Source organism: Mesitornis unicolor, unplaced genomic scaffold (assembly GCF_000695765.1).
Source record: "Mesitornis unicolor isolate BGI_N332 unplaced genomic scaffold, ASM69576v1 scaffold50636, whole genome shotgun sequence".
NCBI lineage: Eukaryota > Metazoa > Chordata > Aves > Mesitornithiformes > Mesitornithidae > Mesitornis > Mesitornis unicolor.
The window spans coordinates 22,826-35,304 of NW_010193978.1; the positions used below are offsets into that span (position 1 = coordinate 22,826).

Below are 12,479 nucleotides of genomic sequence, written 5' to 3' on the forward strand. Positions count from 1 at the left end.
CATGTGAGCAAATAACCCCTGGTCCTGTGGAAGGAAGCAAAAAGGAGTAGAGCTTCATACTAGCATGTTGTCAAGTGACAAAGCAAATCAAGAGGTCTCTAAAATCTTATTTGGTTGAGTTTAGGTGTATTCTGAAGAATATCTTCCTAGCTTATCCTCATAACTCTTCAGGTGAGTTCTGTATGTGACTATGGAAGGAAAAAAAGAGTTTGAATGAGAAATGGACTCCATGATTCAGGGTTTTGCACCAGGCTGAGGAGGCCAATTTTGCCAGTTAAGGTTTTGATTGGTTTCTGGGGATAAAGCTGCTCTGGTCACTGCCTGCACAAGTGGTGCTGGCTGTGGCCATTGCTGATGTGTGGCTTGTACCATCCCGCACCACCCTGAGGATGTGGGTTTCTGTAAGTGCACTCCCTAAAGTGATCCTTGGAGTGTTATGGATGAAGCTGAAAGCCCACCCTGTGAGAACTAGATGAGCTTTGAGAATTTAAATTGATGCCGTGTTTAAATATGCCTTGTAAATCATTCAGGAGGCACAGTTCTGGAGCAGAAAGGTCAAACCTTTGGTCAAACCGCTGGTGGTGGTTGGACTGCAGTTATGTACAACATGATTCCCTCTCAGCTTCTTACGTTTGTGTGCCGTTCTCCTGACGGACAAGACATTAACATGTTCTTCAAAGGCTTTCTCCACTGACTATGAGGAAAGACTGGTCATTCTAGTTGTTTTAGTGGTCACTTGGATATTTCCTGGCATAGCAGAAAATGTGAATTAAACCTAAAAAAATAACAATTATTAATTCAATGCCAGTGTGCAAGATATCATCACCATTTTGAGCTCTTTCTGGGTCCTTTTGAGGTCTGCTATATGTACCGCACTAAGGCTACTGAGCCCATTCCTCCTAGGGAGGGGAGTGACAGCTCTTGACTGAAGTGACATTAGAGGTGGTGGCTGGCCGAGAAGGTGGTGGGGTGGCAAAGAAAAGGATTCAGAAAGTAATTTATTGCATGTCTGCTGTATTGAGAAATGAATAAAAGTGAAACATACCCCATGTAGCATAGTTCGTGATGTAAGAGGCAAGAACTTGTGTGAAGTTGTCCAGTGGAGAGGGTGGCACGCAAGAAACTCAGTCTGTTTTCCTGTTTGGTGGTGATACAATAAAGTAGCCCCTAATCTAAGTACTGTTAGTTCTAGTTGTTCATATTTGTTTGTCTTGCAGCACTGAGGATTTGTACTGTTTGATAGTAAGGAAGGAGGATGGATGAACTGAAAAAGAGAATCTATTTCACAACATTTTTTTAGAGGAGTTTTATGGAGAGTGCCAGGATGTGACTGGCACAAATCAGAGGTAGGGGATCTGGACTGCTGAAGTTAATACTCAAACCACAGAAAGAGTCATGAAAGCACAACCCGAAAAGCAGGTGCAAAATACTTAGTGGAAGTTTGCACTGTCTCTTGTTTGCACTTGTTGAATCTTATCTGCTTGGATTTCATTTGGTTAGCATCTACCACTATGGAATCTTGAACCATGGTGAGCCCTTCAAGCATTTTCCATTTTTATTTTTTTTTAAAGAAAACAGTTTCAAAGTTACACTCTCTGCTTCCCAAACCTACAATAAAAATAATTCTTCACTGATTTGCAGCTTACCAGCAAAAATGAAAAAGCAGTGTTTCCAGCAAACTAGAAAGCAGTGGAGCTTTGCTTATAAATAAAGGGAGCTTTAATCCATTTGTTTCTTCCCCTGTAGAATACGAAGATCATGTAGATGAGATTGCATCTGTGCATTTCCAAAATACTTTTTTATGCATAATGTCTTTGGTAGTGTACAGACGAGAATTCGGTGCACTGGTAGAAATTGCACTTCTCTCCAGACATGGTACTGTTCACTTTTCTTTCAGCATTCACAGGTGAGAAGTAAGAATTGACTGATTTATTTAATATATGCATCTCTGAAAAGTAAAGTCTCAGTAAGTAAATGCTCATTTGTATGTGTCAGTTTTAAAGTAGAATGGCCCCTTCTTTAAAGAGTATAGCTGTAATATAACCACCCAAGTACAGCCTACACAGGTTATGTTACATCCAGCTTGGGCCAGGCTAAATGACAGGTATAAATCAGTGCTTCTAATGTAGTTTGAACTTTGCTTTCTGTGTAGCTAACAAAGATTTCCTTTAAAAGAAGGTTTGGAGGCAGTGGAAATAATTTTCTGTTTTAAAAGTACCATGCCATCTGTTTCTGTTTTCTGTTGTTGGTATCACTGCATTTTTGGGCAGTAAGTGGACCATTGTAGAAACTAGGTCCTTTCCTGTCCTGTCCCCGCCCCTGTCCCACCTCCCCAAAATCGTTTCGCATAAAAAGTCAGGAATTGGTGTGGAGAAGAGATACATATTACTCTCCTGACAGTTTAAATGTTACCTCTCTGGTAAGATGAAGGTCATGAGAGCCTGCTTTCTCCTTATGAACTGTAAGCAGAGATTGCCTCTCCTGAGATGCTTTACAGAAGTGATGCACAGTTGGGTGTAAGAACTGGATGCTGCCTGACATTTAACACTGCACTGCAACTCAGCTGCTTTTAAACACATCTGAGTCGTTCCTCATGCTGTGAAAATACACCATGCTGTTGTGTATACCACGAGTTCTTAAGTTCTTAGTACACAGTGGTATTCTGAAATTCAAAGACTTCTTAAAACTTGGGGATTTGACATTGTGATAAGCTGATACTGAAGGATAAGACTCCTCAAAATTTCTTAAAAAAACAAACAAACAAAAACCAAAACCCAAGGAAAAGAATAAAACCAATTATTTTTACCCATGTTATAAGAGGTTTTTGGTTTTGTTTTTGTTTTTTTCTTTCCCATTCTGTAGCACCTCCTGGGTCTGCAGCAGCAGGTAGCCTAACAGGCTACCTCTAAAGCTGTACTTAAATCAATTGTTGATGCTAGTGCACAAACAAAGATGGACTGTTTTGGTAAGACAAGGCTCCATTGAAGTTAGTGCTAATAAGCAAACCAGCTCTGTTCACTTGACTCCCATTCAAAACACAGGAAAAGGATCAATCTTTGCCAAACTTCAAAGACTGTAACTATTACAGAGGATAAAATTATTTACGTCAAGTGGGTATAAAGCATATTTTCAAAATAAACACTGAAACCACACTTTACTCTTACCACATATATTAATCATATTCTCTGTGGGCATGAAATACAGAAAGCGGTCAGCTTTGTATTCCTTCGTTTTATTAATGCAAGTTTTTTCTACCTAACATTTAATATAAGCAGTACTGCCTAAGTACCAGCTTAGATGTCAGTTACAATGTACCTTCTCACTGTGTTTACTCTTAGCAAAAGGGCTTGCTTTTAGTATTTCACTAATGCTTTTTAAAAAGAAACCCTGAAGTAGTCGTGGATGGGGTTAATTTGACTGTTTGATTTTAGATTGTTGTACCTACACTTCTGTTTAAAGAAGCTTGTGCTAGTCCTTGCAGCAGTGCCATGGCTTCTTATATTTCTGTAGCAAATTGTTTTTGTAGTTTAGTGTTTGAGTGCTCTAGTGCTGGATTGATCATCTTCTGCTTTTTAAGCACAACTCCATGGTGTAGTGGGTGATTCTTCTGAGAAGAGTCACTCTAGTGATGTCATATGCTCAATTTTGATTTTCACATGCTGCTATGGGTAAATTAGTGTCCTGCAGGTATAAAATGTGGACATTCTCCAGCATGTAGTTTGTGGGGTTTGAGGCTTTTTTTTTTTTTCAAATAAATTTTAGTACATTCTTCTCCTGTACTTATACTGGTCTGTTTAAAAGCCAGACTGTTTGAGCTTAGCCTTGCTTGGATGTGCTCTGTTCACCTTCTAGAGCTGGAAATGAAATTTAGGGAAGTTCCTCCCTAAAAGTGGGTGTATTGGTGGGGCAGATGCCTCTCCTTTGTATCTGAGAGATCTACCCCCATCCTGACCTGCCTGAGGCACTGCAGCAGCGATTGCTTGCTGAGGTCTTCTCTGTCTGTGCTCTGGTCTGGAATGTGCTGCTGCTGTTGTCACCCTGGTTTTCTCTCTTTAGCACGTACCTAACCTCTTTGCTCTGCTGAGGTTTAGCTGGATTGCTGAGAGAACAAATGTAGTGCAATAAGGAGTTTTTTGAAATCAGTGTGAACCTTGGGGTTTTTACCTTTCCAGAGAAGGAGACTCCACAACCTCTCTGGGGAGCTTGTTCCAGTGCTCTGTCAACCTCACAGTGAAAAAGACTCTTCTAATCCTCTGGCTTCTAACTAAATTATCATTCGGTCAGAGCCCATATGGCTCCATTGCTGAGGCAGCAATGGCAGGGTTGTGTTAGATTTTGGGTTTTTTTCCCTCCTTTCTTAGCTTAAATACTGCATTAATGGAGTCTGAGTTGTCTTCTGAGAAACTGACTTCTCTGAGTTGTACCACAATGCAGCAGTGAGATCTGCATCCAAATCTGAGGTGTTCCTATCATATTTAGTGTATCATTTGGCAGATCCCCATAGTGGAGTGTGTTAAAGAATAAGCAGTCTAGGGAACTGCCAACCTTGATGCAGTAATTCCTAGAAAGATATGCTGGTTACACCATGCTGGTTAAACCCCTTTTTCTCTGCGTGGAGATGGTAATGGAGGAAGGAATTGGTCTGGTGATCAGCTCCACTTGTTCAGTCAGCACTCACTCATTCTGGCTTACTTGAGGCTGACACAAACATGCTCGAGCCGGGTCCTTGCAGGCTTTCAAGATCCTGCAGGGTTTATTAACTAGGGCTTGGTGCCAAGCAAATGCAACTCTGCTGGTGCCAGACCAAGTGGGATCTGCCGTTTTGGCACAGAGTGCGAGCTGTGGGAGCCTGCCAAGTGTGAAGGGTGCAGACCTGGATCCAGCGCTGTTCTCAGATCCAAGAGCTCTGAAAACACGTTGTGGATATCCGACCATATGGATCATCTTGGGACCATCAGAGCTCTTTAGATCTACAATGGTTTACTGTTAAACTTGAGCTTGCTTCTGTGTGTGCTTTTGTTTTGGTCTTTTTTTTTTTTGAGTTTTTTTTGGTGTTTAGGTGTTTGTTTTTAAACTCTTGAGTTCTGGCGAAATGTATTAGCATGGTTAGATCCAGGCTCAGCTCACACTTTGTGTATGCAGTGTGGCATATAAGGAGCTTTTTTGGAAGCAGACTGCAGAGACACTGAGCTTGCTGAGCAGGAACCAGCTCAGGGCTAGCAGTGAGTCACAGCTGCTTTTTAATTTCTTTGTGCAGTGATTCCCAGTATGTTTTGCAGTGAAACAATATACAAGTGTTTCCATTGCCTGCTTTCTTACAACCTTTTGTGAGTTGTGATAGTGGAGCACTGACCATTATACACAAAGTATGGAGGACTGGATGGGTGCTGTCTGTTAGGACTCATGTTTTGGTTTTGTGGAGTATATAGCCGTGCTGCACACGCTGAGACTGTGTTTAATAACTGCAGCTGTCTTAAGGGTAAGTAGCTTTTCTGTTTCGATTTGTAAATACCTTCTGGAAAAACTGCAGTGTGCTTGGAGTAAGTCAGAATACTTTTAAGACTATATCCTTGATAGTCTGTGGATGGTTACAGTACTTGAAATTAAAATTTCAAGTTGAAATTAAATTAAATTTAAATTCAATTGAAATAAAAAATAAAATTTCAAGTTATTTTTCTCACAAAATTCACAAATGCTTGCTTTCTTTTTCCAAGCAAAAGGTCATACAGCTTTTCTGGGTTTTTCCATATGCAGGTGCACCTGGGACAAGCGGATATAAAATGCCCGATCACAGAGTGCAGCGAACACCTGGATGAAACAACTGTCCTCTATAACCTACCCCATGATGACATCATCAAGTACAAATATTTCCTGGAACTCAGCCGCATTGACTCCAGCACCAAGCCATGCCCTCAGTGCAAGCACTTTACAACCTTCCGGAGGAGAGGCCACATTCCTACTCCTGCCAAATTGGAGAACAAATACAAAGTGAGCATGCTTGCCAGGGCTGTGGGTTAGATGGCACTGCAAAAGTATGACAGCTTTTGGTGGGCATCAGATGGACTTTTTTGCATCACTGGGTCTGTGTGCAGTCTATGGTTAAGAATACGTCTCTCTAGTACATCACTGATTAACTACTTAATTGATTTCGAACAGTTCCAGCAGTTGACTTCGGTCCTTATTTCTTTGTCAGATGGTGTAATTTTGTCCTGACACACAACTTAGGTTGTTTTCTCTCTGACATATAAAGAATACAGTCATGATCAGAAGAGACTGGGGAAGAAAAGTTATCACTATAACTGATAATTTTAAACACGCAACTCCAGCAAACATAAGTTTTCCCTGAAACTGAGCAAATGAATTCTGGGCATTTAGTGTTAGGCTGTTGGCTTACTTCTTCCTTAGAACCAGTGCTTCTGTCTATCCTGCTTCTTGGTTTTGATTCCTTCAGTCCCTTACCAGAGGTTTTACATTGGTGTAATCTCATCACTCACAACATGGAAAACTTGAAAAACAGGAAAAAACCCACTTTACAGCACTTCTTTTAGTAGAAGATTTGCTTATAGTGTGACTTCAATCAAAGATAGGAAGCAAGAGATTACAGTCAGAAGAAGCTTTGAGCTGCTGGAGGTCCATCTCAGTTCCAGAAGATGAAGGTTCTGTTTGCAGCATCATGCTTGGTGTTAGTTTTCCATCCAGTTATTAGATTTGATGTGGTTACTTTCATGATTGAGCTGGCCTTTCCTGGACAAACCAGTTCTCCTTAGCAGGAGTTCAGATGACTGTTTAGATAGCCCTAATTACACAGCATAAGATTCAACCCAGTATGGAGATTAAAAATTAGAAGGTTTTGTATCCACTGGAGTTGAAACCCTGGTACTGCTAAGTATGGGTTATGAGCTACTTATGTATATCTGTGCAGTGCATGAATTACATGCCACAATGTCTGCTGAACTTAACATTTTCAGGTTTTTGGCATCCTACACAGAGAAATTTGAAACTGCAGGTAAGATTGCTTGTGCCCACAGCTATTGTCCTTCACCCATCTGCTTAGCATTCCCTCAGGTGTGGCCAGGATGTACAGTCCAGGGTAGGTCAGATATTGTGATGCTTCTGCAGCAGCCTCTTATGATACCAGAGGTTGTTTCTGTCCCACTGACCTGGGTCACAGATGGTGCAGCTGTTGTATCGTGGGATGCCTACTCTACGAATGTTCTTTAAGGCACAAAATGGGTTGTTCTGCCCACCAGTGCTCTTTTAGGAGTTTAAAATGCTATAGTTAAAACATTCCTACCACTTCCCTACAAATCATAATCAGAAGGAATGGGAGACTTTGAAGTGTGAAAAAGTGCAAGGCAGAAGCAGTTCCCTGGTCCTGCGGTCATGCATTATGTGTATCTCTGATCTGCAGAGCTCAAGTCTCTTCCTGGGAGCAGACTCTGGCAAAATGTGTCCTTTGAGCTGTGGCCAGGTGTTGCCTGGAAGAACGTGGAGTTGATGCTCGTCAGAAATATAATTAGGAAAGTGCTAGCAAACAGCGTGGATGATCATAATGCGGGTCTTCCACCTACTCCCTGAATCTGTGTTGTTTTCTAGCATAGGTACAGTTTCAGTGACTTACTTTAAGCTTAGCACAAGCAAGAGTTTTGCTGCAGGGACAAGATTTAAAAGGAGAACTATAAGAACTATAAGACTGTGTATGTGTGAGTAATTACATACACATGTAGCTGTGGACCATTATCACCTCAGTTTTCTTAGGTTCTTGTGATTGTATGGTAACTTGTTTGTGCCTTGAATTATAGATTCTTTGGAGGTACAGACTCATTTTCTTTTGCATATAGCATAGGAGACATCTGACTGGAGACTGGGAGGCCCACATATTCACATGCAAGCAATATAAACAGCAATTGCACCAGCACTGGAAGTGCTGCCTTCAGAAGAACTGAGTCATGCGTGGAGAAAGTCTACGCACAAGCTTACGAGTAGGATCACTGCACACAAGGGCTTAGTGCCAGTACCCTTGCTCTCCTGTACACTGCAACAGCAAAACACTAAAATCCAAGAGTGTGTTTGAACAGATACTTTTGAAATGTTATGGCATTCCTAAAATATGATATACTATTTAAAATTACAAATTAACTTCACATCTAAATTTAAAGAGGTAGCAAAGTTATTAGATTTTCCTTACAATAGCTGGTTTATGTCAGCTAAACTGATCTAAGCCCAGCAGTTCAGTTTGCTGGTGCTGTTTTTTGTTTTTGAGATCGAAGTATTGATGTGCTAAGCGTAGAAAGTTAACGGATACATGTATGTTGAGAGAGGAGGAAGGGAAGAAAAAGGAAACTTGCTATCTAAACCTTTCTTTTGCCATTAGTGCTACTTAAGACAGCAGGGTGACTGTTTAGTTTCTTTTATCAAGTATTTGTATCACAAATGGATCCAGCTGTAAGTAAGGAAATACCCCTGCCCTCTCTCTTATGACCTAAATTGGGAGTGTAAGACTTCATTACAGTCAAGATCCTAATAAACCTTTTGTCAAAGCTGGAATGCCAAAGTACAAATAAATTGGGCAAAAGCTGAAAACACTAGTAGTTCTGTTCCTATGCATGGAACAGATGCAGGTTTCACAAGAATTATTATTATGTTGGCTTGTTCTCTGAGTTTTCAGGTGGGTTTTATTAGAGGGGGTCTCCTAAACTCTGGTTTTCATCTGTTCTGTTAATGTTAGTCCTTTGACCTGCCATGAAGAAGCGTTTCCCGATTCTTGGACTCTATTTCTGCCTTATCAACCTGTGAGATTCATAATGAAGTTTTCTTGTTCTCGTCCATCAAGAAATACACATTACATAAAAAAGAGCTTGGGTGCTTGGCACTATCTTTTGTTTGAACCACTCAAGAGTTACTAGAAGTAGTAGGAATCTGTAGCTGCAAAGATGCAGTGATAGAGTGGATTTGTGCATTTCACATCAATTGGTTTCCCCCTTTTTGGATCAGATTTTAACCTTGAGTAGCAGATACCTTCATGGTTACATGTAATCTCAGTCTGCCTTGAGCTAGAACTGCTGTACATGTGATTTTGCCATGCTCTCTCCACTGTTCATTCCTATTGGCTTGCTTTTGCTCATGTTGATGTTTTGGTGTCATGCTGGGAGCTGGATCAAAGGTCAGCTCCAATGAGAAACAAGATTTGTTTGTTTAGTTGTTGCTTATTTTCAGCTGGTACATGAGAGGATGGGTTGGTGATGAGAAGAAGACAGCTGTTTTGGCAGGAGCCCATATTTATTTTGGAGTAAAGTGACTCTGTTGCTGTAGCTAGAGATTGTAACTCATGTAATCAGTTAGCTGCACAATTAATTCAGCCATCCTATTATATAGCTAGCATTCCGCTAAGCAGCATAAAATCCCACTAAGCCTTTCACAGCTTCAGGCGCTCAGAATATTTTTAATGTCCAGGTAGTTTTGTTACCGTCATCTTACATGGAGCAGTGTTTTGTATTGCTGTTCCTTACCAATTTTGAAAGGTCTTTTCCTGTGAGGTGAGGAAAATGATAGTTTAAATAGTTTGCAGTAAAGAGGCTATCTAAGAAAGTGGAAAATGTTAGCCTCAAAGGTCAGTGTTTCAGAAAGCTGAGAACCAAAAGGGTTTGTATGAGAAGTTGTGTAATCTTTTCTGTTTCAAGGAAGACTGACCTCCAGATGGCATAGAAGTTTCTGTACATATCCATCCTCTCAATTCTGATTGACTGAAGTGGAAGTTGTAAAATAAATGGAAAAATGCTTGTGTGATGAAAAACATACTTGAAAAAACACTAGTTTTGAAGGTTTTTTTCAGAAATAATTTGTCTGTTTTGCTGGATGATAATATATTTTACTGGTTTAAATTATATGTAGATAACATTTTTGTCCTCATTATGATGGTTTCATGCACCAGTACTGAAGCATAAAGCAAATCATACTTAACTCTTTCAGAAAAGTAGAGAGAGAATAGAATAAGAATCTGAAAGACTGCTGTAATTGCCTTGTTGTGGTTCTATTTCTTAAGCACACTGGTATCACACTGCATCCAAGTTGGAATAGCTTTAGGATTTCGTTTTGCACCCAGTAGTTCCAAGGAAAATTAAGTTCATAAGTACTTAAAAGAGCATACTTTTCTTTGCCTGCTTAATGTATGTTGAAAATAAAAACTGTTTACCAGTTCAGTTTTGTGGGAAATGCTGTTGGGTGGCAGGTGGAAGAGGAACCTAGGAACTTCAAACCTGGTAATGAAGTAGGCAGTTTCCACTCATTTACTTCAGTTAGTCAGGGCCATTCATGGTAACAAATGTTACTGAGTTCACACAGTTATAGCCTTACCGTGTATTTCAGTGCTTTCCAAGTAACATCTGATGTCAGTGTGCATGTATAAGATTCAATATATATCCTGGTGGCTGCTACAGTTCTTGCAATTATATACATGCTATAATGGAAAGATAGAGCCTGCCACTAATTTGTCAAATTTTCAACGAATAAAAAACACTAAACCAAACCCACAAAACTTATGTTTTAAACTATGTTGACATTTTGATTAAGAAAGAAGCTTTACCTTGCAGCTTCTCTGATCTGTTTGTTTGGATTTATATTCTTTAACATTCATGTTCCATCTCAAATGTCTGGATATTTCAACTGGTAAACACTTTCAGGTTGCAAAACGCTTAATTGTGACTACAAGCTTCATCTTTGGCTGAGGCATAACAAATACTGAGTAAATACAATGCGATACCTGCTATAATCTGTCTTCCCAGCAGTAGGTCACTGTGACATACATTATTGGGGTAGGGGAAAGGGAAAATAAGATACTGAGATATTGGGCAGGTTAGTTGCTAATAAGATAATCTATCTTGTGCATATTGGTTTCTGAAGGATTGTGGAAAGAACTTGGTGCTCTGTGTTAGTTTGGTTAGTAGCAATAAATTTGCTAAGCAGAGATTCAGGATAGTATTTTTCCTTTGGTTTAGCATCTAGGCCAGTAGACCAACAAATCAGAGAAAGGGCACTGGTTATATTTTGTGTTGCTTTTGTTTTATACCTTATCTTGGCCTTAGACATTACTGTGTTTTCATGAAAAAAGTAATTGCATTTGTAATCCACGCATTGCAGCTTTAATGTGTTGTTTACTTACAAACAGGTTTCATTTGTTCTTTCCTGGTTTTATGCTGTCTACCTTTGTATTCGGTAACTTATTTCATTGGCAGGAAACATGTGATAAGTGCAGTTTTCCTCTGTGTGAGGTATCTTACTGTGTGCCTTGGAAAAAATGTCACTTTGTAGCTATAGAAAGCAGGAAGTCATACTTGCGCTGGGTACAGGATATCAGAACTTTATCCATTTTAATATTACACTCTTTTGAGTATGCTTGATATGAAAGAAATGTATGTGTTCTAACATGTATGATTTATTTTTTTACAAGGATAATGACTAGTAGATGGTAACTGACTAAAATGTTAATGTGTTATAACAAGAAGAACATCTGTCAACTTTTTGATGCTGCTTCCCTTCTTTGCACTTTAGCCTTATGCCCAGGCAAAGAATCCTGAAGCGGGAAATGCTGTCTTATGGGTAGTGCAAAAATTATTAATTCTCTTGACCGTTAACTAAGTTCTTAACCATTAATTAAGTTCTTGCACTTGCTGATCTGTAGATGTGGATTGGCATAAAGATGTAAGCTGAAGCAATGCACCAAGCATCGTATAGTCTACCATTAAAAGTGAAATACTTATTTAAACAGCTCTGCATAGACAGAGGTACATCAGTCACTTCATACAAATGGAGCTTTGACTGTTGCATGCTGCTACAGTCTAGAAAAAACATTTGCTCTCTACAGGTCAAGTTAGAGACAACCACTGAAAAATGAGTCAGCTAGGGTCGTAAAACTGCTCAACTCAAGCCATTGGGTCAATTAGATTTCTAATGTGAAACATTAAAGGCAAAAAGCTAAATGCTATCTCTCTATATAGAGCTAGGGGAATAGCATTAAAGGTAGCAGACAGCTTAATTTCTCAGTCATGCATCAGAGATCAGATCAGCTTTGTATTAGCATGCTGGTGGTGACAGATGGAGGAATTGCACACATAAATAGTGATTTTGGCTGCCCCCCAGCAAAATACTTAAGAGCTATCAGAGTGCCTGCTTTGCCCTCTGACTGGAGTCGAGGCGGCACACCACCAGTTAGGGTGTCTGAGCAGAAGGCAGGGCAACTGGTGGGAGTGGGGACTTCGGAAATACATTTTGAGGGCTTTACGTGTGACTGCACCCTAGGATATAGTTTCCTGAACAGCAACCCCATGCCATGCATGGCCGGCACAGACACATCCATGGTTTGGTAGTAAACCAGGTGTGGACACAGGACTAAAGAGCCTTTCTGGCAGTGCTAGGTATGGGCTGCAACTGCAGCTGGTTGATGGGGCTCAGCAGTCGCTTGAAAAGTGGACCTTCCTGTCCTG

At 40.2% G+C, this 12,479-nt stretch overlaps 1 protein-coding gene across 1 annotated transcript in view; it reads left to right on the forward strand.

The window, feature by feature from the left end:
- LOC104543105 (probable E3 ubiquitin-protein ligase RNF217) overlaps nt 1-12,479 on the forward strand; it is a gene marked incomplete at both ends in the record, with an annotated part of 43,767 nt that overhangs the window by 22,820 nt on the left and 8,468 nt on the right. The window contains one exon of the mRNA XM_010187632.1: nt 5,755-5,988. Coding sequence (XP_010185934.1) covers nt 5,755-5,988 — 234 coding nt within the window. The remainder of the gene's footprint in view (nt 1-5,754; nt 5,989-12,479) is intronic.